The sequence below is a fragment of the Pongo abelii genome, chromosome X, assembly GCF_028885655.2.
Source record: "Pongo abelii isolate AG06213 chromosome X, NHGRI_mPonAbe1-v2.0_pri, whole genome shotgun sequence".
NCBI classification, from domain to species: Eukaryota; Metazoa; Chordata; class Mammalia; order Primates; family Hominidae; genus Pongo; species Pongo abelii.
In genome coordinates this window covers 53,490,993-53,518,629 of record NC_072008.2, presented here as the reverse complement: position 1 = coordinate 53,518,629, position 27,637 = coordinate 53,490,993, and the positions used below count along the sequence as shown (strand labels likewise).

Below are 27,637 nucleotides of genomic sequence, written 5' to 3'. Positions count from 1 at the left end.
GGAAGGGCTTGGGGGAGGGAGGACAGAAGAGGCAGGGGACAGCCTCTGAGACAGAAGTGGCCTGGTGGGGCCAGCTTGTGGGCAGTGCCCCATCTCCTTAACTTATTTCCCTGGGAGGGGAGGAAGGTCCCCTCCATAGTTCGGGAGACAGTGATGGGCACAGAGTCTGTGGTCAGCCACAGCCCTGGGTGGCTCTGCCAGTCCTCCCTTCCAGCTTTCCTCCTCCTGGACTCCAGGACTCTCTCTCTCTCCCAGAGCTGGGGTGGGGGTAGGGACAAGGGGCATTGACAAAAGCCAGCTCCAGATGGGAAGGGGAACTGCACAGCATTGGGTCCCTGTCCAGGAGGCAGGAGCAGCCGCCACAGTGGGAGGGAGCAGCAAGCCAACAGCTGAGTGCGACAAGGCCTGGGTTATTTTTTTTCCAGTTTGTTGGCATGTGGGTGGATTTTTTCTCCTTTTTTCTTCTCTCCTGCTCTCTGCCGTTTCCACAGAGATGTGGGAGTTTGCAAATTTGTCTCAGTGAAGGGGAAAGGCAAGAGCTGATTTTGGGGGTCCTTGTCAGGGACCAGGGGAACGGAGAAGGGCACTGCAATTTTGGCAGCAGAAAAAGCAGGACCCATTCCCTGGCGGCATCCCTGGGGCGAAGAAGGCTCTCACTTTCTCCTTTTGTCTTGAGGCTGCAGGGATGCCTTCTCACCTCTCCTCAGCTCTTGGCTCTCAAATCCATCCCACCTGGTGATTGCAAAAGCCTCCCTCTGCTTCCTTTCTTGCTCTGCAGTGCCAAATGCACTTTCCTCGGGGCCCTGGACCAACTAGGGCCACTCCTGAGACTCTTCTGACCAGAGGCCGCTCTCCTTGTTAGTATCTCTGGGGGTTGGGCTTGTGGGGAGCTGAGGAGCTTTCCTTTTTTTGAACTATACATTTAAGGGATAAAAAACGGTACCTATAGCACATGCTAAGTGTCAAATGAGTGTTTCAGGCTTTCAGAGGGGGAAGTTTTCTGAAAGGATTAAGGGGTGAGTAGTTTAGCGAGTCTGGAGGACATGGGACCTAGACAAACTGACAAAGTAGCTGAGGGCATGCCAGCCAGGGGCAACAGTGCCCGGGGCTGTGGGCCTAGACACCTAGATGCTGATTCTGGTTCTGCCATTAATTTGTAACATAATGCTGAAGAAGGAAATTTTTTTCCCTTTTCTTGGGCTTTGTTTCCTCATCTGGAAAATGGGCTGGATCTCTAAAGCTCTACAGATCTGTGCAGACTGAATCCTGATTCCTGGCATCGAGGGTTAGGAGCCATGTAATGAGATCATGTGTATACGAGTGCATTGAACACCGTCAAGGAGTAGGCTTGCCTGAGACTCAGAGGTTTCTTGAGATGTGGGTCTTTCAAGTGCTAAAACAATCTTGGGCAAAAGGGTATGGTTGATCTCCCAAGCAAGGACCACATCCACTAGTTGTTATTATCATTATCATTATCATCATTATCATTATTATTACCACTAGAGGGCAATACTCTCTTATGCCTGGGAGTAGGTCTTACCCCACCGGAAAGGTGCAGAACTGATCCCCCATTCCAGGACCAATCAGATCTCTCTCTTTTTTTTTTTTTTTGAGACAGAATCTTGCTCTGTTGCCAGGCTGGAGTGCAGTGGCGCGATCTCGGCTCACTGCAACCTCCGCCTCCCAGGTTCAAGCGATTCCCCTGCCTCAGCCTCCCGAGTAGCTGGGATTACAGGCGCGTGCCAACACGCCTGGCTAATTTTTTGTATTTTAGTAGAGACGGGGTTTCACCATATTGGCCAGGATGGTCTCTAACTCCTGACCTCAGGTGATCCACCTGCCTTGACCTCCCAAAGTGCTGGGATTACAGGCGTGAGACACCGCACCTGGCCCCAATCAGATCTGTCAATCTTTCTCCTGGAGAGCAGAATCCTGAGAAATAGAGAGATTTGTGAATTCCGAATTCCAGGAGTTTCCTTTCAGTTCTGCCCTGTGGTCTGACTGCCAATTGTGCCCGAACCCGAATCAGCAGGTGGTGGCCAGTCTGTCCCACTGTGGCAGAACTGCCTGCTTCCTAGGGGACTGGGGAAATGGAGAGATGCTGACAAGTAGCTTTGGTTTGTCTGAACACAATGGGCGCTTTCACAAGGCTACGCCGTTTGCCCCATGCTTGATTGTTCGGCCGTATATGTGTTCTGCAAGGCTAGCCAAGGCCAGCTCCGTAGATGCAGGAGCTGGCCTCCTCCTTTCTAAAGAAATGATTTCGGCCAGGCGCGGTGGCTCACGCCTGTAATCCCAGCACTTTGGAAGGCCAAGGCAGGCAGATCACCTGAGGTTGGTAGTACGAGACCAGCCTGACCAACATGGAGAAACCCTGTCTCTACAAAAATACAAAATTAGCCGGGTGTGGTGGCGCATGCCTGTAATCCCAGCTACTGGGGAGGCTGAGGCAGGAGAATCGCTTGAACCTGGGAGGCAGAGGTTGCAGTGAGCCGAGATCTCGCCATTGCACTCCAGCCTGGGTAACAAGAGTGAAACTCTGTCTCAAAGAAAAAGAAAGAAAGAAATGATTTCTCTATTACCCTATACCTCTTATCACATTGAATTGTAGTTATGATATATCTGTCTACATAACCGATTAGGTTGTCGATTCATGCATTCAACAAACACGGACTGCTTATCCTGGCTTTTGGCCAGGCTTATGATACAGTGGGGAGCAAAACACAGTATCTGCCCTTGTAGAGCTAACAGTCTAATGAGGAGGCAGGAGGTTAGCAAGCCAAGAACTGCACAAATCAATATAGAATTACAAACTTGCTAAGTTCAGGAACGAAAAGGACTCACTGAGAGAATGTATCAGAGGGATCTGCCCAGTCTGGGAGTGAGAGAAGGTGCCGCTGATGAGCCAACATTTGATCTGAGATTTGAAGGATGAATAGGCAGTTTAGTGGGCAAAGGCAGCAAAGAGAACTTTCCGTGCCAAAGGAACAGCAGGTGTGCAGGGCCCGAGGTGGGAAGAGCCTAGCTCCCTGGAGGAATGTTTGCTCCTTGAGGGCACAGCTTGCCTCTGGTTTATCTTTTACTGTAGCTCCAGATCTGGCACATAGAGAAACCAATAAATGTTTGTTGAACTGAATTGAATGAGATTTTGTTATGGAAAGCATCATAGATTGGGGGTTGAAAGGCCTAGCTTCTACTTGCAGCACCTCTGGGCAATTCAGTTCCATTTTCCAACTGCTTACTGTTCACCCACAGTGGGTAAGAACCCAGGGCCAAGCCTGGTTGGGGGATTGAAAGGTCAACAAAACCATCTCTGCCCTCCTCAAGCAATCCTCCTGCCTCAGTCTCCTGAGTAGCTGGGACCACAGATGCATGCCACCACATCCAGCTAATTTTTTTTTCAGTAGATACAGGGTCTCACTACATTGCCCACGCTGGTGTCGAACTCCTGAGCCTAAGTGATCCTCCCACCTTAGCTTCTCAAAGTGCTGGGATTACAGGCGTGAGCCACTATGCCTGGCCAAAATTATCTTAATTCAACTCCTCCATTTAGTGTTTCCATTCCCTAGGCAACAGACCCTCCTGCTGAGGTTGTCCAGCAACTATTTGAAGACCTCCAATGACAGTGAACTCCACCACGGCCCTGGTGGAGTAGCGAATAAGGAGATAAGTCCTTTCCACTCTCTGAGCCTCTTTTTATCTGGTTATAAAATGAGGGGTTTGGATTACATGATCTCTAAGGTTCTTTCCAGCTCCAGCAGTCTTGACCTGTTCTTCCTTGAATAATAGCCAGTTAGATGGCAGTGGAGAGCAATGGAACGGATTTTTTGATTTCTCCTGCCCTGTAGGAGTTACATGCAGTAGGACTGGGGAAATGCAGGCTTGAGTTCTGTTTATGGACCATTCTTCCTTTTAGGAGTGTCTCAGGGGCTGCCAGGGTTCATTGCTTCTGGCTGGAATGTTCCAGCATTCAAAGACCTTTGTTTCTTTTTTTCCTGTCCCCCCTCCTTACCTCCCGGCCAGACTTCTTTTCTACATCTAGGACTGTGTAGTGCAAATCAGTGCCGGAAGGAGCCTTTAAAATTATCTTTTCTTTTCTTTTTTAGAGACAAGGTCTCCTGTCTCCCAGGATGAAGTACAGTGGCAAAATTATAGCTCACTGCAGCCTCAACCTCCCGGTCTCAAGCAATCCACCTGCCTCAGTCTCCTAAGTAGCTGAGACCACAGATGCGTGCCACCACATCCAGCTAATTTTTTTTTTTTTCAGTAGAGACAGGGTCTCACTATGTTGACCATGCTGGTCTCAAACTCCTGAGCTTAAATGATCCTCCCACCTTAGATTCCCAAAGTGCTGGGATTACAGGCGTGAGCCACTGTGCCTGGCCAAAATTATCTTATTCAACTCCTTCATGTAGTGTTTCCATTCCCTAGGCAACAGACCCTCCTGATGAGGCTGTCCAGCCACTACTTGAAGACCTCCAATGACAGTGAACTCGTCATCTTCGCCAAGCATCGCCTGTGAGAGCTTTCTTCCCTCTGGGATCATCTCTCTGTAATTTTCACCCATTGCTTCTGGCTGTGCCCTTTGGAGCTAAGCAGAATAATTCCACTACATTGCCCCCCTGACAGCCTATTGGATATTTGAAGACAGTAATCATGTCCTCATAAGCCTGCTCTCCTCTAGGCCAAATATCATCTGTTCCTTCAAATGTTCTTCATTGTTTCAAATCCCCTTAGCATCTGTAAATATAGTTTAGTTTATGTAAGATTTATATCCCGCCTACTTTAAAGAGGATATTAGTCGACTCATCAGTTTATAACATGAAAGAAAGACAATTAGGGATAAAAATGTGGAAGAAAACAGACCAGATACCATGTAAAGGAAGCACGAATAGATGTTGCCAGGTACCTAAAATGAACTGGATTATAATTGGACTCTGAATTTGGCTCAAAGTTTTATGGCAGCTAGGACAAAATTGGAAACACATTGGATTATGTGGTTTTATGTTCTGACAGGATCAAGCTTACAAATCATCTTCAGAGAGAAAATTTTCCTAAAACGAAACCCGACTTGCCTATTAGAATTGCTTTCTGTGCAGCTGTTTGAGACTGATAGGTATTTTGGTTACATCTCACCCCTTCCCCCACTAGGGGAAAGGGGGCTGGAAGGATAATTAATTAATTAGCCAAATGCCGTCTCAGTTTTAAGCACCGCTTTCTCTTTAGGGATCCCCACAGAGAAGAGAATCTTCCTTTTCCCTTTCTTTTTTCTTCTATGTTCCTCACAGATGGTTACTTTCCTACCTTTCTGCCCTCTAAAGTCTGCAATCTTAAGACTCTTTGGAACACCAGATCGCAGGAAATAGCCTAAGAAAAGGGTCATAGCCTAGTGGTGACTGATCACAGCAATTGTGGGCAAATCACTTCTCTCTGGTCCTCAGTGTTCCTATCTGGAGAAGGAATTCACCTCTAAGTTCCTTCCTTTCAGCTCTGATATTCTGGACTGTAAAGTCTGAGAGAAAGACCAATTTTTTTTTTTTTTTTTTTGAGACAGAGTCCACTTTGTCACCCAGGCTGGAGTGCAGTGGCATGATCTCAGCTCACTGCAACCTCTGCCTCTTGGATTCAAGCGATTCTCCTGCCTCAGCCTCCCCAGTAGCTGGGATTACAGGCATGCGCTTACACGCCTTAATTTTTGTAGAGGGTTTAACCATGATGGCCAGGCTGGTCTCAAACTCCTGGCCTCAAGTGATCCTCCCGCCTCGGGCTCCCAAAGTGCTGGGACTACAGGTGTAAGCCACCGCGCCCAGCCAGACCAATGTTTTTTTCATTTTGATTTTCCCACCTCGTGCTGGGCATCTAACAGGTTTGGGAGAAAAGGTCTGCTCACGGAAGGGAGAGAGAGAGCTGTGAGGATCCAGTAGGAAAAACCAATTTGAACAGATGCCGCCTTTGGATCTGAGGCAAATGCTTCATGGTTCTCAGTATTCTGACGGGTTCTTGTTGACTAGATCCTGGCAGTGGTGAGATGTGGTTTTTAAGGCTCTTTCCTGCTCTAGCTCCACGTTGCTTGGCAAAGCTGGTCCCAGGGACTGAGGCTTCTGGGAAATGACCCTGGGAGGCAGCAGGTGGGTAAAGAGGGTAGTACCACAGTTTCTGATGAACAACAATGAACCAATGCTAAACTCACCTTGTAGTGTGTGATACTCGGTGCGTGCCATATCCACGTGGGCCCCTCCCCTCCCACCATGTCACTCTCCCTACCGTGTCACTCTCCTGCTCAAAAACCTTTCATGGCTTTTCATTGCCTATAAGGGAAGATCCAGATCCTTCAGTTTGGCAATGGAGTCTTCTCTAAGCTGAATCAAGCTCTGTCTTCCCATCTCCCATCCCTTGCTACACACATACATACACACACCATACACGTCTCTTGCGCTGTCTTCAACCAAACTACATGTGGTTCCCTAAACAGACACTGTTTTCCTGACCCTGTTCCTTTCTTCAGAGGCACAGGGTTCCTATTAGCAGGTCTTGCCTTGTTCTAGTACCTTCTACCTGTTGAAATCCTAGCTTAGCTCAAAGACTTTCACATCCATAAAGACCTCCCAACCCTTCCCCACCATCCTTGTACCTCAGCTCTAGTGTTTTGTACATTCTGTCTCATTAGTCATGTTTGTGACTTATTGTTGTGGCTCTCTGAGTAGATTGGGAGCTCCCTGAGGGCAGAGGCTATATCTGATTCACCAAAGCCTCTCTGTCATCTTTTGCTGCCTTGTCTTTCTCCAGAGCACCTGTCACCATTTGTATTAGTGTCCCAGGGCTGCCATAACAAAATACCACAGACAGAGTGCTTATAACAACAGAAGTGGTTTCCCTCACAGCCCTGGAGGCTGAGTCCAAAACCCAGGTGTCAACGCGGCCATGCTCCCTCTGAAGGCTCTAGGAGAGAATCCTTCCTTGCCGTTTACAGCATCTAGTGGCTGTGGCAGTCCTTGGCGTTCCTTGGCTTATAGATTCATCTTTCCAATCTCTACTGCTAGATTCATGCGGCGTTCTCCTCACGTATGTGTGTTTCTGCGTCTAATTTTCCTTCCTTTAAGGACACTAGTCATTGGATTAAGGCCTGTACTCATCCAGTGTGACCTCATCTTAAGTTGATTACGTCGGCAAAGACCCTTATTTCAAATAAGGTCACATTCAGTTTCTGTGTGGATATTAATTTTGGGGGGACATTATTCAACCTCATTCACCGTCCAATGCGCCCTACATATTCCATTTGCTTCTTGTCCATCTCTGCTACTAGAATGTTAGCGCTATGAGTTTAAGGATCGTTGTCCTATTTTGTTCATTGCTATATCCTCAGTGGTCGACAGCAGTGCTTTACTTATTGTAGACAAAATAGTTTGTAAATAAATCTAAATACCCATCTGCTTTAACCCCAGAGGGCATCTGAACAATAGAAGAAGCAAGATAAGGACGGGAACATACGCACTGCCTAGAACATAATGTTCTGCTAGTGTTTGTTGGATGAATGGACATATTTGGTGGATATACTGTATTACTTTAACATTTATGGAGCATTTATTTTGTACAAGATACTGAGGGAAAATATAAAGTGAGAAGTGAGAATGAATCATCTGAGTATCCTCACTATGCCTCTGTGTGACCCTGGGCAAGTCACTCAACCTCTCTGTTTCACTTCCCTCATCTGTAAGATGGGAGGTAATAATAGTACCTATCTCATAGGATTGTCATGAGGGTTAAGTGAGTCCTTATATGTAAAGTGTGTAGCACAGTGCCTGGCACACAGTAAGCGCCAGAGACATGTTAACTATTGCCATTGTAGGTGTTGTTATGTGATAGCTCTGTGCTACGTGTTTTTTTTTTATAAAGCTTTATTGAGATATAATTTATATACCATAAAATTCACCCTTGTAAAGGGTACAATTCAGTGGTTTTTAGTATATGGACAGGATTGTGCAACTATCATCACAGTTTAATTTTAGAACATTTTCTTTTTCTTTTTTTTAAGACTAGTCAAGTGCAGTAGTGAGTGATGGGAAAAGAGTAGAACAAGGAGTTTGATCTGTAATTGACTGTAAACAACCAATTGAGATAACTCATTGCCTTTGGACCAGCCTCATTTTAGAACATTTTTATCCCCCTCCAAAAAAGCCCCATACCCGTTAGCAGTCTTTCCCCATTTTGCCACCCACACTCCAGCCCCTGGCAACCATTACTCTAATTTCTGTCTCTATAGATGTGCCTATTCTAGGATTTCATATAAAAGGAATCATACAATATGTGGTCTTTTGTGACTGGCTTCTCTCATTAGTATAATGTTTTCAAGGTTCATCCGTGTTTTAGCATGTATTAGTTCTTGATTCCTTTTTAATGACTGAATACTATCCCATTGTGTGGTCATACCACATTTTGTTTATCCTTTCATCTACTGATGAGCACTTGGTTGCTTCCACTTTCAGGCTATTACAAATAATGCTGCTGTGAACATTCATGTACAAGTTTTTAAGTAGATGTATGTTTTCATCTCTCTTGGATATATACCTAGGAGTGGAATCCCTGGATCATATGCTAACTCTATGTTTAACATTTTGAGGAACTGCCAAACTGTTTTCCAAAGTGACTGCACCATTTTACATTCCCATCCACAATGAATGAGGATTCCAATTTCTCTACATGCTCGCTAACACTTCTCATTGTCTGTTCTGTGGATTTTAGCTATCATAGTGGATGTGAAGTAGTATCTCTCTCTCTCTCTCTGTGTGTGTGTGTGTGTGTGTGTGTGTGTGTGTGTGTGTGTGTATGTTTAAGAAACTGATATTTATTTTCCGTCAATCTGATTTCTGTTTTCTATTCAAGAGCCTGTGGAAGAACAGCTTAAGACCACTCAGTGGTTATTCCTATCAATTCAGCTATCTGAGAGTGACTGCTACAGACCAGCCTCCAGTGGCAGGCTGAGTGCTCCAAACTTGAGTAGAGAATTATTGAATAGGTACAAAGGGCACCTGCATGCCTTCAGACCAGTCTGCACCCTCAGGTTGAATAGCAGTAGACTCAGGAGCTGGCGCAGTCCATTCACCCTGAAGTTCCTCCTTGGTCACAGCCTTTTCTGCAGCAGCCTGCTCTTCGTTTTCAATCTTTTCAGGATCTCTGCAGAAATAGAGATCAGGCATAACTCCCATGGGTGTTCACGGGAGGTGATACAACGCACATGCAGAACCTCCTGGGCCAGCATCCATTACACTAGACCCCCTGAGGGAACTCCTGGGTTGTTGCATGGGATGGCAGTGTCCACACAGTGCAGGGGAGACTCTGTGTGACCCAGGGCAATGATAGGCAAGTTAATATAAGATGCCTCTGTGAGAGGTTAGTGGTCAGCCCTGGGATCAGTAACCACCAGCAGACGTGGCTCCTGGAAGGCTGCCTGGATCTGATTAGTGAAAGTTCCAGGAGTGAAGTGCCCAGCAGTAAGAGTGGCTCCAGTGGAAACAGCAAACTTTAGCACAGCCCACTGGCCAGTATTCCTGGAAGGTATAATACTAACATCAGTCTGGTTTTCAGTGGCAACAATGGCAGAAGCTTCTTCCAGGTCCTCTTCAGATTTACGATGTAGATGCCATCACTTTTCCTTCTGTAGATGTACTGTTCCATTTGGAAGCCAAGGTTGGTGCCATTCAAGTGGGGTTCTGCTGCAAGGAATTTGAGGATATCTCTTCCTTCATCTGCAGGACACTAAGGGCTCCAGACATTGTGGAAGTTTCCCTTTAGGTTATGGGAGAATGCAGGAAACCCCTGATGGGTAACACTGAGAGCTCATTGTGGTTTCGATTTGCATTTCCCTGATGGATAATGATGTTGAGCGTCTTTTCATGTGCTTATTGACCATTTGTATATCTTCTTTGGAGAAATGTTTATTCAAATTCCTTGCCCATTTAAAAAAAATTAGTTGTCTTTTTGTTGCTGTAAGAGTTCTTTATATATTCTACGTACAAGTCCCTTATCAGATACATGATTTGCAAATACTTTCTCTCATTCTGTGGGTTGTCTTTTCTGTGCAAGGTGTTTTTTGCATGCTTTTATCCAAGACCACCCTGTCAGGTAGCTGTTATTGATAGGGAAATTGAAATTAAGAGAGAAGATGGAATTTAAATCCAGTTTTGTCTGACTGTAAAACTCATGTTTTCTCCTCTAACCCAACCTGCTCACAAAGATAAATTAAGACACGTTTCTGTCTTTAAGGAGCTCCGTCTGGCAGAGGACATAAAACAAGAATACAGATGAATGTGCTGTAAAGCAAGTTCCACTTGTTCCACAAATTCCACAAGATAGGGAGATAGGGAGTGCAGCAGGAGGTCAAGAGGAGAGAGAGAGAGAGAGAGCAGCAGCTTGCACTTCTGGCTGAGGAAATCAGGGTTGGCTTCAGTAAGGTGGCATTTGAGTTAAGTCTTGAAGGATGGGTACAGTTTCAGTGGATGGGGATGATGGAGTGAATGGGGAGAGCATTTCGAAAAGAGAGCAGGAAATGAGGGTTGGTTGAATGAATGGAGCCTTGATCCCAAGACTGGCTGTGATGTGGAGTCCCAGGGCTTGTTGAGTTGAGAGATCCTGGACTGCCTTGGTTAGAGGACCCGGGGACTGGCTGAGATGGGGGATTCTCGGGTTGGCTGGGGTAGGAGATCTGGGCACTGGTTTGAATGGAGAATGTAAGGGCTGGCTGGAGTGGGAGATGCCTGCGATGTTGTGCATGAATGTGTGTGTGCGCATCCTTTGGGAGTCCCAAGGGACGCCTGGGATGAGGGCAGCTGCAGACAGTCAAGGGACTGGCTAGGATGGGAGACTCAGGGACGACTGCCCATGATGGGGGCTGGAAGGAGGTCGCCTGAGGTAGGAGACACAGGGGTTGGCTAGGAAGGGGAATCTGACACTGGTTGGGATTGGCAGACCTAGGGCATGGGGAGTCCACGGGTTGTCGGGACCTGGGGACTGCCTGGGATGGGGGTTCCTCCCGGGATGGCTTTGGATGAAGATCCCCAGCCTGGCGAACCCGAGGGACCGGCGGACCCTGGGAAGGAGGCTTCTTTAGGCTCCGTTAAGTGAGGACCCTGGGACGGGTGGAATGGAGAGATCTCTTGCGGGCTGTCATGGGGCTGGCCCTGGCCGGGCGCCGGTGCCTTGGGGCCAGTCCAGCTGCGGGTGCGGGTGGCAGCCGCAGGTGGGGCGCGCGGGGGCGGGCCAGGCGAGCCGGGTGGGGGCAGGGGCGTGGGGCGGGCCGGCGGCCGGGGCGGTCCCGCGCGGCCGCGCTGCGCAGTGACTCCGCAGCGGGCGGAGCGCCGTGGGCCGCGTCCTCCCGAGCAGTGGCTGTGGTGGTGGTGGTGGCGGCGGCAGCGGCGGCAGCCTCAGCTCCTGCTCCCCGTGCCGCCGGCCCCAGCGCTGTCTCCCGGGCCCCCTAGGGCCCCCGGGCCCTCAAGCCCGGTGCGCGCCCTCGCGTCCCGCCGGCCCCCTCCCCCGGCTGGGCCCGGGGGAGGGTGGCGCCGTGAGAGAGCGGGGACAGGGCTCTCCTGCCCGTTCCCCTGCCCCTGGGCCGCCAGGATGGAGGCGGGGTCGGGGCCCCCGGGCGGCCCGGGATCCGAGAGCCCAAATCGGGCCGTGGAGTACCTGCTGGAGCTGAACAACATCATCGAGAGCCAGCAGCAGCTGCTGGAGACCCAGCGGCGGCGCATCGAGGAGCTGGAGGGCCAGCTGGACCAGCTCACCCAGGAGAACCGCGACCTGCGAGAGGAGAGCCAGCTGCACCGCGGGGAGCTGCACCGGGACCCCCACGGCGCGCGGGATAGCCCGGGCCGAGAAAGCCAGTACCAGAACCTGCGCGAGACCCAGTTCCACCACCGCGAGCTGCGGGAGAGCCAGTTCCACCAGGCGGCCCGGGACGTGGGCTACCCGAACCGGGAAGGCGCCTACCAGAATCGGGAGGCTGTGTATCGGGACAAGGAGCGGGACGCCTCCTACCCGCTCCAGGACACTACCGGTTACACAGCCCGCGAGCGTGACGTGGCCCAGTGCCACCTGCACCACGAGAACCCAGCCCTGGGTCGCGAGCGTGGCGGGCGGGAGGCCGGGCCGGCGCACCCGGGCCGCGAGAAGGAAGCGGGCTATTCTGCGGCGGTGGGCGTGGGGCCGCGGCCACCGCGGGAGCGGGGCCAGCTGAGCCGTGGCGCATCCAGGAGCTCCAGTCCCGGCGCCGGCGGAGGCCACAGCACCAGTACCAGCACCAGCCCGGCCACGACCCTCCAGAGAAAGTAAGGAATGTGTGTTTGTACCCCCGGCTCTTCCCTCTAGATCCCTCTCCAACTTGTCCAGCTGATAGAGTAAGAAGCCAGTGTCTGTTTCCGTGTCTTCCTCTCCTGTCCCAACCCGCCAGGAGAAGCCAGGTCCCCCTTCATCCAGCCGACACCCCTTCCCTGGCCACCCCAGACTGGGTTGGCCAGATGAGTGCAGGCGTCTCTTCTTTCCCGGTACCGCGGCCAGCGAGGGACTAGAGCAGTCATTGCCGCCTCCCCCGCCTCCACTTCTTCAACCCCTAGCTGCATCCTTGCCAGAAGATGGGTTTTCATTTATTTATTTATTTTGGGTATGCTGGTTGGAATTTTTGTGGTCGGCGAGGGTGTCTACTCAGAGCCCCAGGGGAGAGAAAGCCCCCCACCCCCGCCTTTTTTTTTTTTTTTTTTTTTTTTTTGCCTTTTTCTTTTTGCCTGATCTTTTCTCCTCTGGCCGCCTCAGCTCCATCCCTTACCAGAGAGGCAGGTGGGGACCAGAATGGCTGCTGGAGGCTGAGACATCCCTCTGAAGGGAACTGCAGCACATTCTGGCCGGGGGGAGCAAAGATGGGGGAGCAAAGATGGAGGCCAAGCCCTTGGCTAGTTCCTCAAAGTCCACCCCCTCTCCACCCTTCAAGAAAAACAACACCCATTTAAAGAGCCCTACCGGGAAGGGAAGTCTAGATTGCCCCTCTGCTGGATCGGTTCCAGTTCCTGCACTGGGGTCTGTGTGTCTATTTGGGACACCTTGGCACTATCTGTTGGGTTGATGGGACATGGACTGGGTCCACTTTTTCTGTGTAGATACCATGGTGAGCTGATTGGGATACATGTATCAGGCTGAGAGAGTCAAGGGCGTGCAGACTCCCAAGGCTGCCCTAAAGGCTCCCTTATTTCTTTTCTGCCATATTCGAAGGAACACTGAGCTGGGAGTTGGGAGACCTGAGTTCCCCTTCCAGCTCTTCTGCAGATTGGCTTTGTGACCTTGACTGAGTCTCTTTCTCTCTTAGGCCATCAGTTCCCCCGTATCTTTTTAAATGGCAAGGTCTGCCTTGGATGATCTTGAAGTACCCCTCCAGCTCAGATTTGATGGTTCTATGTTTAATCCAGCCACACTACAGAGCAAGTCTGAAGTCCTGTAGCGAATGGACAGGCTTCCCCCTCCTCTCACTGCTCAGCTGGTCCTACCATGTGCCACAACCAGTGGAGTGTCTCTTGGAGGCTGGGCTGGGGGTGGGGAAACCTTCTGCCTCAGGAAATCTGCCGGGAGACAGCTCTCTGCAACTCCCCCGTGGTGAGGCAGCAGGCTGGGGTGCTGGGTTGAGATGGCTGGGCCCCAGGAGCAGCAGCTGTAGCTTGAGGGCTCGGCTGGGCTCCACTGCAGCACACCCTAAGCTGAATTTTAGTGTGGACTGCCCCTGAGGAGTCTGGGGGCAAAGGAAATGGGCTTTCCTGCCCAGGCAGGGCTGCTGCGAGCTCAGTCCGGGAGGACTGACTTTGTGCCTTGGGGCGCCACACTGGAAGAGGGACAGAGGTAGACCAAGGTCCATTCAGGAGAGGGCCATGGTGGACCGGGGGCAGAGGAAGACTGCATGGGGTATGGTCGAGCCTGGCTGCAGAAGACTTTTCTAGAGGGGTCAGGCCTGTGACAGAGGGAGCGGACTCATTATGTGTGGTTTCAGTGAGCAGAACCCGAAACAGTGGGAACATTTGAGATAGATTAGGAAGAACTTTCCAACCTGGCATTCTGGTGGTGCAGTGGACTGCCGTGAGAGGTGGAGGTGGGAGCTGGATGGACCTGGAGCTCTCAGCGGAGCTTGGGTGGGAGTCTGGGAGAACTGGAGGAAGCATGATTCCTGAATCAGGTAGAAAGCCCAATGAAATGACCTGGGTCGTCCCCAGTTATGGGATTCCATGACTCTGGCTCTCCACCCTGCAGACATTGGTCTGAATCTCTTGGCTGACTGGTTGCCTGTTTGCTCCTGAGCTCCATGTTTCTGCTATCCGTGCAGGCCTACCTCTTGGTCCTTCCCTCTTTTTGTGAACCCCCCAGGTTGCTTGTTGCGTTTCCTTGCTTTGCATTTCCTACTGGATTAATAAAGGGGTTTAGGTAGTACTTTAAGTTTCTCTCCTGACCATATATTAACTATTTACACACCCATTATTACCTCTTTTGGACTTCACAACAAGCTTCTGCAGTGAGTGTTGGCAACTGCATTTTAGAGATGGGGAAACTGAGGCTCCAAGGTGAAGGGACCTCGCTCAAGGTTACCCTACTAGTTGCTAATGGAGCTAGGACTAGAACCCAAGTCTTCCTGTCTCCAAGGCCTGGTATTTTTTTCTCTAGAGCTCTCCAACCCGCAGGAGTCTCTTAGCCTCAGGACCTGGCCTGGCACTGAGCTAGGAGAGGCCAGGAGAGCCTTAGGTCTCTAGAGGATTTAAGCAGGAGGAGATGAGTCTGGGATGAGTGGGGAGTTGACGGCGGCAGGGAAGAAGGCTCTGTCTCCCTCCTTTCCACTCTCCCTCCTGGCCTGGCATCAGGAGGGCCTGTTGATGCAGTAGCCATTGCTGTCACTGCTGCTGCTGCAAGCGACTCCCCTGCTAGGTCTGTTCTGGGTTTGTAAGGAGTGGGTGAGAAGCCGCTGGAAGCGAGGGCAGGCAGGGTGGGAGTTTAGCAGCAGAGGCTGCAGCATTGGGGGAGGCTAGGTAGAGCGGGTACAGGCTGGGCTCTCTTGGTCCCCAGGCTCCCCCTGGTGGAGGAAGAGGGGAGAGTGGTGCCTGGGCCGAGCTGCAGCTTGTTGGGGGGCCCCGCTGTGCCTGGGGACTTTCTTTAGTCCTCCCAATGATCCCGTGCTTCTGTCACCACGATCCACATTTTACAGCAGAAGAAATTGGGGGATCAGAGAAGTGAAGCCCACCAGAGGTTACATTACTAATAAGACAGACTCCCAATCCTGTGAACTTTCCCTCTACTGCATTGGACATCAGCTGTCATGTCCACCCCCATCCATGTCATCCACCCAAGATTCCCATATCCTCCTGCACCGTCCCCTCTGGACAGGTTCCAGGATGCCAGTATCCCTTCTGCCGTGCTCAGGGTGTGGCCTTTCTAGTGCAGATAGAGTGAGATGCGTCCCTACCTCCTTTTGGTCCTGGGTCCTCTGTACGCGAAGGTTTTGTTTGCTTGCTTTTTAGTAGTCGTTGGTCCTGACTAATGCTCAGGTCTTTTTACCTGGAATTGTCCACATACCCCCCCAAGCCTGGCTGATTAGAGAATAGCTCTGCTTTTGTTGTTGATCTTGGCTTGGCCCCCTTGCAGTTCTGCCACCTAGAATGATTTATAGGAGTGCTAGGGGCCCCTGCTGAGTTGCTCCACGCTGAAGAGCTGCGTTTCCCACGCTTTTTGCATGGACCCAGCTCCGGCTCTGCTGTAGGCGGTGGTGGGCTGAAGCTGGTATGGTGGCAACTCTCCTTCCTTTACCCCCACCCCCATCCACCCGCAAGCTGTCTTACACTTGGAGATAGCAACTAGAGGGGCTGGCCTGGTGGTGTTTTTTTTTTCTTTTCTTTTCTTTTTTTTTTTTTTTTTTTGGTTTTGGTTTGTTTTTGGGACAGGGTCTTGCTCTGACGCTCAGGCTGGAGTGCAGTGTTGTGAACATAGCTTACTCAAGTGAGTTCAGGAGTTCGAGGCTGCAGTGAGCAATAATTGCAAAAAAGAACACCAGGCTGGCCCTTCTAGTTGCTATCCCCCCAATTTTTTTAAGCAGAGACGGGGTCTCTCTGTGTTGCCCAGACTGGTCTCAAACTCCTGGGCTCAAGCGATCCTCCCTCCTTGGTGTCCCAGAGTGCTAAGCCACCACGCCCGGCCCAACGTGGTATTCTTGACAGCTAGGGCAGTGTATGGTCTACCACATGCTGTCCTCTGCTTGCAGTGGGATGTCAGCATGCTCCCCGCAGGGGCTAAGGCCACTGAGAGACAGCATGTGAGACAGCGAGCCCAGGGAGAGGCTCAGGGGAAGTCTCTCCTTTGGGGTCTTGGGTACTTTTCCCAGGGGGTGTCGGGGGTGTCTCTCCTTCCCAGGAGGGAAAACCATTTATCTTCCCTCCCACTGTGTTGTGAGCATTATCTTCGTGTGGGAGGAAATGGTAATGTTGAATTTAATGAGAATGAGAGTCTTGCTTCTCTATCTAGATCTGGGGCAAGAATGGGGTTGTTATCATCTACAAACATTTCTTGGCTGTGTGTACAGCGCAGGAGGGGCCGCCAGGCTGAGCAAACACTGCACTCTTAGCACTTGCAGAACCCCTGCTCCCCTCCATCCAGGGAGACAGGGTTGCAGCCCTAGCCATGCCATAGAGACAACACTCAGGACAAAATGAGTGGCAAGGATGGTGAGGAGTGGAAGTTCTCAGAGGAAGGAGGGATCAGGGTAGGCCAGGCTGCTGTTTGAGTACCTGGGCAGTGGGTGAGGGATGAGGGGTATGGAAGGGATGTGAGTGGTCCCTTCATGGAGGTGGCAGCCAGGAGGAAGACGTCAGACCAGACTTGCTGCCTGCCCTTTCCTCATCTGTCCCACCCCTCCCTACCAAGGTCTCTGAATTTGCTGGGCGCAGAGTAAAGGCCTGGAGCATGGGGAAGAGGCCACACGTGTACCGAGTGAGTCTCAGCCTTCTGCCAGGCCCCACGCTATGTGGCTTTATGTAATAATAGCTAACATTTTTTCACTGCTCTTACTGTGTGCTAAGCACTATTTGTTCTAAGCGCTTTCCATGTATTAATTCAATCTCCACATGAATCCTCTCGTGTAGATATTGTTATTAACTCCATTTTACAGATGAGGAAACTGAGGCCCAGAAAGGTTGGATAGCATACCCAGGATCACTCAATGAATAAGTGGCAGAACTGTGAAGGAGCTGGAGGAGCCCAGGGAGTTGGGCTCCAGGGTCCGCAGTGTTCTAGCCCACCCTGGAGCACTACTTCTAACCTCATTTGCACAGAGCCCCTGCCAGATGGGTGTGTTTGTTTGTTTGTTTGTTTTATGGAGTTTCACTCTTGTTGCCCAGGCTGAAGTGCAATGGCACGCTCTCGACTCACTGCAACCCCCACCTCCCGGGCTCAAGCAATTCTCGTGCCTCAGCTTCCTGAGTAGCTGGGATTACAAGCACGTGCCACCACCCCCGACTGATTTTTGTATTTTTAGTAGAGACGGGATTTCACCATGTTGGTCAGGCTGGTCTCGAACTCCTGACCTCAGGTGATCCGCCCACCTCTGCCTCCCAAAGTACTGGGATTACAGGCATGAGCCACCGCGCCCAGCCTACTATCTTCATTTTTTCAGACAAGGAAACAAGGATCAGAGAGGTACAGTGACCTGCCCGAGGTTATTCAGGCAGATGGAGCCCAGAACTGTCTGGCTTCCAAGCCTATGGTACACCGCTGCCTCCCGCAGGTGGGCTTTAAAGACATCAGAGCTACTCCAGGTATGTGGCTCTAGCTTCCTCCAACAGAGCTCCCAGGACCGCTGCTCTAGGCAGGCTCCCTCTCACCATCACCCCCTGAATTTTGGCCATGGTCTCCTAGTAGATGGCTCCTCCTGCTCTCGCTCCATCAAGCCTCTGATGAGATGCAGCCAGACCATGTTCTGCAGTCCAGCTCCAGTAGTTTCACTCTCTCTTTGGCCTGAAAACTCCTCCGCCTGCCCTGCATGGTCTTCTTAGGATCTGTCCCCAGTCTGCCTTTTTCCTCTCGTCTTTGTACAGACTATGCTCCAGCCAGGCTGACCCGTGTGCCCCCCTGGTTAGCCCACTCAGGACTTCTGCTAGCGTCTAGGTCTTTGCTCTTGGGCTGCTGTACCCAGTTCCCAGGCTGGACTCAGCTGTTACCTCTCCTATGTCTGTTTGCTGGTGTCTCTGATGTTTGGTCTATCCTTGACCCTCTCAATGAGCACACTGCCCCTTTTTATTCCTTCAGGGTTGTTTACATCTCATGTCCCCTCTGTTAGACTGAGAGCCCCTTCAGATTTACATTTAACTGACATATACTGAGTGCATTTTGTGTGTCAGGTTCTGTGTTAGGTGCTGTGGGCATGAGTGAAGGAGCTATAAGCTTGGAAACACATAGCACAGCACATAGTAGCTGCTTAATAAATACTGAGTAGACAAATGAATGTCTGATTGAGTCCTGCTGAACTAATGGCTAAAGGTACCTAATTTTTTCTTCCTTCCAGGACTCCTGTAGTAAGAAATGACAACTTCAGAATTCTCTTGGGGTAGGCACAGTAGCTCCCAGCAGTTTGGGAGGTCAAGGCGGGAGGATCACTTGTGCCAGGGAGGTTGAGGTTACAGTGAACTATGATTGTGCCACTGCACTCCAGCCTGGGCAACAAATCGAGATCCCGTCTCTAAGGAAAAAGAAATTCTTTTGGCTTTTCTGTGGCTTTTTTCTCATGCTCCCTGGAGCCATTTTGGCCTTTGCTGTCTCTTCTCATGCTCACCAGCCTTCTGATTCATAGAATGTCAAGGTAGCAGACTTGGACGAGACTTTGGAGACATTTAGACCAATCTGCTGATCATTATCTCTCCCTACCATGTCAGGCTGTGGTCCTGACCCTCGATGCCAAGTCTTCTGTTCTGAAAGGAACAAAGAGGCCTGCACAGGACCTGTGTGCAGTTCACTCAGCCCAATGGGAAGTTGCTTATTTATCCATCAAACCTTTCTTGAGCTCAGACCCTGAGCTGGACATGGTATCTCAGGGTTGACATAAGACTTGGCCCCTCTGCCTCACTCACTGCGGTGTTCCCTGGCAGGATCATAAACATTGATCGTGGGGAAGAATGCTTAGTAAGTGACTTACTTCCTCTTTTGGGGAAGCTCGTTTAGGGCAACATAATTTTCCAGTTACTACAACTTCCTCATGGTATTTGGTTTCTCTCCAAGACTGCCTGTTGGAAGCATTTACACGAGGAAGCCCATTCCCCAGAGCTTAGTAGCTGAAGCTCTCTGGGACCTTAACATTCAGAGAAAGTGTGGTGCCATGGAAGGACTTTGTGTAACTCTAGGCAAATCACTTCACTTTCAGAGCCTCAGTTTTCTCAAGTAGTAAATAGGAATAAAACTGTATTTTCTGATGCATGAGATTCATGTTGCCAGCCCCCTATCTCCCTCAAAAAAATTGTATCAGAAAATTTCCTGGCTGCCTGGCATACTGTACGTCAAGGTCCTGATCAGGCTGGAAAGCTGAGAATGGAAAATAATACATGAGACTGCCCTGCCCCCTAGAGGCGGAATGTGGCAAACACACAACAATGCAAAGACTGATGCATCGCATCCCTTTCAAAACAAAGATGACAAGCCAGAGCTACACGGCTGATCAGGATTATTCCTCCAACATTTTAGATGTAAATGTATCACTATCATCACCTAATAGGTACCGTATCACTAATGTTTCACTGGTGCATTTCTTTGGAGCGATGTGATTTTTATACCTTTTTAAAGAGTGATATGACTGCATATCCAGGCCCTGTGATTTCCTACTGGATTCCAGGATACAGCATACTGCATTCACCTGAATAAAACCAATATTTTCCTTCATATAACCACTTCAGAATTATTGTCATTATATCTGTGATGAAAAGTACCTAACTTGGCCCTTCCCCTACATTTTCTTATAAATCTGAGAGGCATCTCACACAGCTGTATATCTGATATGCCAGCCAGTTCATAAACAGCCCATCTCATTGTGATGGTTGTGAAAATTAAATAAGATGACGTAGGTGAAGCGCTGAGCACACAGTATGTGTTTACTCAGCGATAGCCATTATTATTAATAATAACTCTGTAAAGCTCTGTGCTGTGGGAGGACAGGAGGAGAAACCATGTGGAAGCTCACCACATTTCAGAGAGAGAGGTCAGTCCAGTGAATATTCCATGATTAGTATCATATAGTTCCTGGCTTCAAGGTGCTCATAATTGGGTGGAGAAGGTGGTGGTGGAAATAGACGATTGCAGTGTGCTATCCACTGTGTCATGCCAGAGGGGAGCACAGGGGGCCACAGGTGCTCAAAGGAGAGACATCACCCTGGACTGTCAGGGAAGGCTTACTGGAGGAGCTGATACCTGAGCTGAGGCTTGGAGGATGAGTTGGAGTTAGCTAGGTGAAGAAGGACAGCTTGTGGGTTGGTGGGAATTGGGGGCAAAAGGGAGGTTAAGGCAGAGGGGCCAGCATGAGCAAACACACAGAGGTATGGGCCCAGCAGGATATGTGTATGGGGAGGTTTTTTGTTTGTTTGTTTGTTTGTTTGTTTTATGAGTTCAATACAAACTAGAGCACAAACAGGGAGGCTCGCAGGGGAGTCTGGAGGGCTGGCTGGCTCACATCTTGAGGACACTTCACTAGCAGCGTCAGGAGCTTTCTGCTGTTTTGTTTTTGTTTTTGGTTTTGGTTTGTTTTTGTTTTTATTTTTTTGAGATGGAGTTTTGCTCTTTCGCCCAGGCTGGAGTGAAGTGGCGCGATCTCAGCTCACTGCAGCCTCTTCCCCGCCCCGGGTTCAAGCAATTCTCCTGCCTCAGCCTCCCGAGTAGCTGGGATTACAGGCATGTGCCACCACGCCTGGCTAATTTTTGTATTTTTAGTAGAGACAGGGTTTTGCCATATTGGCCAGGCTGGTCTCAAACTCCTGACCTCAGGTGAGCCACCTGCCCCGGCCTCCCAAAGTACTAGGATTACAGGCATGAGCCACCGTGCCTGGCCAAGTAGCATTTTAAACTGGGGGAGAGGTGCCTATTGTGTGGTGTGGGAGAACATGTCAAGAGCCACGTTTTGGAGAGATCCCCCTAGAGGGCAGTTTGGAAGATAGACTGGAGGGTATCCAGGGAGGAGGCTGGTGCAGCAGTCTAGATAAGAGATGATCAGGCCTGTGCTTGGGCAGTGGGAGTAGAGATAACCTATGTAGGGAGAAAGATGATGATGGAGGGGAGCGCAGCCTGCTTTGGAAGCTCAGAGGAGTGGCAGCGTTCATGACCAGTAGGGTTTTAATAATACCAGCATAGAAATCAAGAAACCACAAGTTGGAAGGACTCTGACAAATCATCCAACTGAAGCTATTCATTTTACAGATGAAAAGACTGAGGCCCAGAGAGAGAAAGGACTTGTATAAGGCCAGTCAGGGTGTGAGCAGAAAAAGAGAACGCTGATTAGAAGAGTCACCCTAGTATGAATGCCAGCATTCAGAGCATCTTTTCTCTTCTTTTTTTCTTTTTTTTTTTTTTAGATGGAGTCTCTCGTTCTGTCACCCAGGCTGGAGTGCAATGGCGCGATCTCAGCTCACTGCAACCTCTGCCTCCTGGGTTCAAGGGATTCTCCTGCCTCAGCCTCCCGAGTAGCTGGGATTACAGGCATGCACCACCACACCCAGCTAATTTTGTATTTTTTGTAGAGACAGGGTTTCTCCATGTTGGTCAGGCTAGTCTTGAACTCCCGACCTCAGGTGATCCGCCCACCTCGGCCTCCCAAAATGTTGAGATTACAGGTGTGAGCCACCGCGCCCAGTGCATCTTTTCTTAAATGTGCTGTTCTCTTTCTCCCCCTAGCTCAGGCCCAGCCTTCTTTCTGCTGTTTTTTGTCTTACGTGGCTTCATTTACTATAACTGAGGCAGCTCAGAGGCAGTTTCTGGCCTGACAGCCAGGTCTGTCATCCCTGTTTTTCTGTTTTCGTGGAAGAGGGTGGACCTGTGTCTGTCTTTAGTATATCCCCATTACCTTGGGCCAGGCAGCTCTACCCCGGGTGTCTTTATTTTGAGGCCCGATGATATGATACATAAAGAACGAGCTTTGGAGACAGACAGACCTGGATTTGAATCTATGTTCCACCCCAACCCGTGGGATGGCCTCAGTAGGTCACTTTACCTTTTCTGAATTTTAGTTTTTCTGTAAAATGGGATAACAATGCCTATTTCTCAAGTTTTTTGTTTGTTTCTTTGTTTGCTTGCTTGCTTGTTTTGAGACAGGGTCTCTTTCTATCAGCCAGGCTGGAGAACAGTGGTGCGATCACAGCTCACTGCAGCCTCGACATCCTGGGTTCAAGTGATCCTCCTACCTCAGCCTCCCAAGTAGCTTGGACCACAGACATGCACTACCATGACTGGCTAATTTTTTTTGTAGAGACAGAGTCTCCCTATGTTGCCTGGGCTGGTCTTGAACTCTTAGGCTCAAGCAGTCCTCCCACTTCGGCCTCCCAAAGTGCAGGGATTATAAGCATGAGCCACCATGCCTGGCATATTTCTCAAGGTTAGCCAAGATAATTTCGATGGCATTCCCTGATACTGTAGGTGCTCCGTAAATAGTCATTTTTCTTCTCTTTCATGAAATCTCCCATGGACAATGACTTAATGAATCAAAGCTTTGCTTCCCCTGAAAACTGGTATATTTCTTCCTTCCTAATGTGAGGCTGTCATAGCTCATTGTATCTTCCTTTTTGCCTCAGCCACCAGTTAATTTGAATCATAGCTCTAGCATCTTTGTTGATTCGGACTTATTTTCGAGTTCAATTTCTATTCTGTGTTCTTGGAGTAAGCACCCTCAAATCCTTTGTGACTCAAGCAGGTATAAATAACTAATGGGTGTAAATAGTTGAATGAATGTAAGGCTGAAGAGGCTGGACTGGTGATGGTGGGATTTGAAGAGGACCAGAGGTGGAGCAGGCTGGGGCAGCCAAGACAGTATCTGCGTGGATGGCTGTGAGGAGCCAAGGGGTTAGTTAGGAGGGGCCAACCCTTCACCCGCCTCTCTTACCTCCTGTTCTCAAAAGAAGCATAGATTGGAGAACAGGACCTCATGTCACCCAGAATCATCAGCCTGCCCATTTCATATTTACAGTGTGGAAGCCAGAGTTCTAAAGAAAGAGAAGGGCTTGTTTTGACAAACTAAATCAAAGCAATGCGCATGCACAATTTTTAAAAGGCAAAATAGTACATAAGGACTCATGTAGTAAAAAACTGATGTCTTCCTATCCCCTGCTTCTCAGCCCCAGATGCAACCACTTTTCCCATTTAGTTCTTCTGGCGGTAACTTCATATCTCTAAATAACGTGCTTGAATGGGTATTTCCTATTTATCAACTTTAAACATTATCTTGACTTTTTCCTACTATGACAAAATAATTTAGTTTATTTACAACAACTGACTCTTTCTCAACACTCCCTCCCACTTTTTTTTTTTTTTTTTTTTTTTTTTTGAGACAGGGTCTTACTCAGTGGCCCAGGCTGGAGTACAATGGTGTGATCACAGCTCACTATGACCTCAAACTCCTGAACTCAGGCAATCTTCCTGCCTCAGTCTCCCGAGTAGTTAGGACCACAGGTGCATGCCACTACACCTGGCAAAGTTTTAAATTTTTTTTGTTTTTAGAGACGGGGTCTCGCTATGTTGCCCAGTTAGGTCTTGAACTCCTAGGCTGAAGTGATCCTCATCCTTCGGTCTTCCAGAGTGCTGGGATTGCAGGGGTGAGCCACTGTGCCCGGCCCCTCCCAGATTTTGAGAGTTTTATTACTGTGTGGGCTCCTCTATTAGTTACCTTTGTAACTTTATTAAGTACTATTTTAAACTGTGACTTCTTATTTCATCAGTTTTCCACAGCATCTCTTGACCACATACTTTGTAAGACATAGTTATTAGTGCCATCCTTCCCTCCATCTCTCCTTCCCCTCTTCCACCTCCCAGTCTCTATGTTCTGTACTTGTGTATTTAGCAACGTAGATTACATTTGCATTCTATTCTGTAAAAATAATTATGTTTTCAATGCTTTATCTGGAGAGACTGATTATAAAAATTACCTGGCAGTACACTGTTTATGTGATTATGACTATGTCACTATTAGTCATCGCAGGGCCAAATAGTGTACTGTAATTATACCTCATTACTCACAGTTACACAACTTTTGTACTCCCAGGATTGTTTTAAAACTTCATACCAAAATATAATATGAATATAGAAAAGCGCTCATATCAGAAGTGATATGACCATATCACAAGTGATATAGTCACTTTTTACAAACCAAACACCTAGGTAACCAGCATTCAGAACAAGATCTGTTTTTTATTCACCCTGAGTAGTACTCAAGCAGCCCTTTCAGTTTGAAGGACTAAGTCTCTTTTTTTTTTTTTGAGATGGAGTCTCGCTCTGTCGCCTAGGCTGGAGTGCGGTGGCGTGATCTTGGCTCACTGCAACCTCTGCCTCCCAGGTTCAAGCGATTCTCCCATCTCAGCCTCTCTAGTAGCTGGGACTACAGGTGCCCACCACTATGCCCGGCTAATGTTTGTATTTTTAGTAGAGATGGAGTTTCGAACTCCTGACCTCAGGTGATCCACCCACCTCAGCCTCCCAAAGTGCTGGGATTATAGGCATGAGCCGCCGTGCCCGGCCTTTTTTTTTTTTTTTTTTTTTTTAGACAGGGCCTCACTCTGTTGCACAGGCTGGAGTGCAGTGGCTCAACCTCCACCTGCTGGATTCAAGTGATTCTCCTGCCTCAGCCTCCCGAGTAGCTGGGATTACAGGTGTGCACCAACACGCCTGGCTAATTTGTATTTTTAGTAGAGACGGGGTTTCACCATGTTGGCCAGGTTAGTCTTGAACCCCTGACCTCAAGTGACCTTCCCACCTTGGCCTCCCAAAGTGCTGGGATTACAGGCGTGAGCCACCATACTTGGCCCTCTCCTTATGTTATTCCTTTGATCATTCCCTTCCCTTAATTTGCTCTGTTTTCTTGTTTGGGAACGTCTGTTAGTTGGGTGTTAAACTTCCTGTAGGCTGCTTACCTTTTCTCTCATACTTTCTATTTTATGGTATGTGAATAAGTTAATAGAAAGTCTGACTGAGCCAGGCGTGGTGGCTCATGCCTGTAATCCCAGCACTTTGGGAGGCTGAGGCGGGAGGATCGCTTGAGCCCAGAAGTTCGAGACCAGCCTGGGCAATATGATGACATGATGAAACCCTGTCTCTACAAAAAAAAAAAAAAAAAAAAAAAAAGAAAGAAAGAAAAAGAAAAAAAAAGAAAGTCTGACTGAGCGGTGAGCTGCCTGTGTATCCAGGCTTCCTTGTCCACTCACTGGCTTCATTTTGGCGAGCTGACAGGGAGTTGGTTGTTATAATCCCCAAAGGCCAGAATGAATAGCACTTTATTTTGGGGGCACCAACATGCCACTAGGTGTCTTGACTCATCCTAGATAGTTTAATTCCTTTAGCAAGCAGCCCTCTGATACTTTGCCTACGGGTGAATGCCAGGCGGCCTGTGTTCTAGGTCTGGGGGTTGGGGTGGCAGGGAAGGAAGGATGTCATATACTTACCTTCCATTTATCCCTGTGTCCAGTGCCTTGGTTCCTGCTACCGTCTCTTGCAGCTACCATCTCCAAGTCTGGAGTCTCCCTGGGCCTCTGCTGGCCTGACTGTCTCCCTCCTCAGCTGCAAGCCCCTAAGTGGTGTTCCTGGATCTCCCTCAACTGTGAACACCCTGCTGTTTGTTTTTTGCTTCCAGAAATTTGTTGAAATCTCTCACCCACTGATCTCACCCTCTCCCATCCTCCTCCCTGTTATGAGTTCATACTTTATTTTATTCCTTCACTTTCATTATGGTGGGGTCCTGGGAGAGAGAGGAGATAAACATTTATGCCCTTGAGGTGGAAACTAAGGCGAAAGCTACTTTAAAAAATGGTTGTTTTGCTTTTTCAACCCAGACTGAAACTGGAAACTATTAGTAGGCCCCCCACATCGCCAAGCCTGGATGACCGCATTTGGGCCTGTGTTGCTTCTGGCCCCAGCCCTTATCATAAGCATTCCTCCAGTGGCCTCCAGAGCACCCCTTTCCTCAACCTCTGCTGCCTAGACCATGGAGTTAAGCGAGCCCTCAGCCGAGGAACCGGACACCCGGGTTCTGATCCCAGCCCTGCCCCTGCCTCCCTCTGGACCCCTGGGCCAGGCCCTCCACCTCTCTGGGTGCCCTCTCTGTGGCTTGAGAGGCTCTCCGTCTGCTGTAAGCTGGGCTTTGCCGGGATTGGCTGGGTGCTTGGAGGGCAGCCCAGCCTCTTTGTCCAGGCGGTGGGAGCAAGTGGGCCAGAGATGGGACCCAAGCACTCAGGAGGGGGCTTGGAGGCTGAGCTGAGGCTTCTGCAACAGCAGGCTGTGCTAGCTGTTGCCGCTTCCGCCCACTCTTTCCCATCATGGCTGAACCTCTATCTCTCTGCCTACAGCAGAGGGAGGAAAGAAGGCAGGGCTAGAGAGCTAGTTCTGTTTTCCTTTGCTTCTTCTCTCTCTCTGTCATTGTAGTACCAAGCTGATCTGTGCTACAATACCTGTGCCTAACCGCACCTTCCTTTTTTGGTGTTCCCCCTTTCCTTCCTTGAGTGATTGTCTCTTCTAGAAGCGCTCCTTGAGTGTTCATGGGGTGGGGGGCCTTGGGCTGCACTGTGTGGTGGGGAGACAGGAGACAGATGAGGGAGAGGGGCCAAGCTTGCAGGCTGGAATGGGAGATGAAGTGCCACTTGGCTCTGGGATGACAGAAGGAAGCAGCAGCTGTAGCAGTTAAAAGCATTGGTTTTGGAATCAGACAAACCTAGACTTGAATCTCGGCTCTACTACTTATTTGCTGTGTGAGTCTGGGTAAGTCACATTGCTCCTCCGTACCTCAGTGACTGCATCCATACAATGAGAAGAACTACTTTGCACAACAGTTATGAAGACTGTGCAAAGTAGTAGGTACAACTGTGGACCATTGTAGGTGCAACTAAATAGTAACTTTATGGCTGGGCATGGTGGCTCATGTCTGTACTCCCAGCACTTTGGGAGGCCGAGGCAGGATTGCTTGAAGCCAGGAGTTTGAGACCAGCCTGGGCAACACAGCAAGACCCCATCTCTACAAAAAATGAAAAAATTAGCTGGGCGTGGTGGTGTATGCCTGTAGTCTTAGCTACTCGGGAGACTGAGAGCAGAAGATTGCTTGAGCCCAGAAGTTCAAGGATGTAGTGAGCTATGATCATGCCACGGCACTCCAGCCTGGGTGACAGAATGAGACCCTGTCTAAAAAAATAAATAAGGCCAGGTGTGGTGGGTCACACTTGTAATCCTAGCACTTTGGGAGGCTGAGGCAGGTGGATCACTTGAGGCCAGGAGTTCGAGACCAGCCTGGCCAATATGGTGATACTCCATCTCTACTAAAAATACAAAAATTAGCTGGACGTGGTGGTGCACACCTGTAATCCCAGCTACTCGGGAGGCTGGGGCATGAGAATCACTTGAACCTGGGAGACAGAAGTTG

The 27,637-nt window shown here is 49.4% G+C and overlaps 1 protein-coding gene and 1 pseudogene across 3 annotated transcripts in view; one reads left to right on the top strand and one right to left on the bottom strand.

Annotated features, from left to right (window-relative positions):
* Positions 1-9,002: 9,002 nt before the first annotated feature.
* Positions 9,003-9,770, bottom strand: LOC112130966 (small ribosomal subunit protein uS2-like; annotated as a pseudogene).
* Positions 9,771-11,374: 1,604 nt separating this feature from the next.
* IQSEC2 (IQ motif and Sec7 domain ArfGEF 2) overlaps positions 11,375-27,637 on the top strand; it is an 88,615-nt gene continuing 72,352 nt past the window's right edge. For 2 of the 3 annotated variants that reach the window (XM_024240470.3, XM_024240469.3), the window contains exon 1: positions 11,375-12,317. In XM_024240470.3, coding sequence (XP_024096238.1) covers positions 11,611-12,317 — 707 coding nt within the window. In that variant the 5' untranslated portion in view covers positions 11,375-11,610. The remainder of the gene's footprint in view (positions 12,318-27,637) is intronic. The other variant, XM_054544586.2, reaches the window with a different exon arrangement.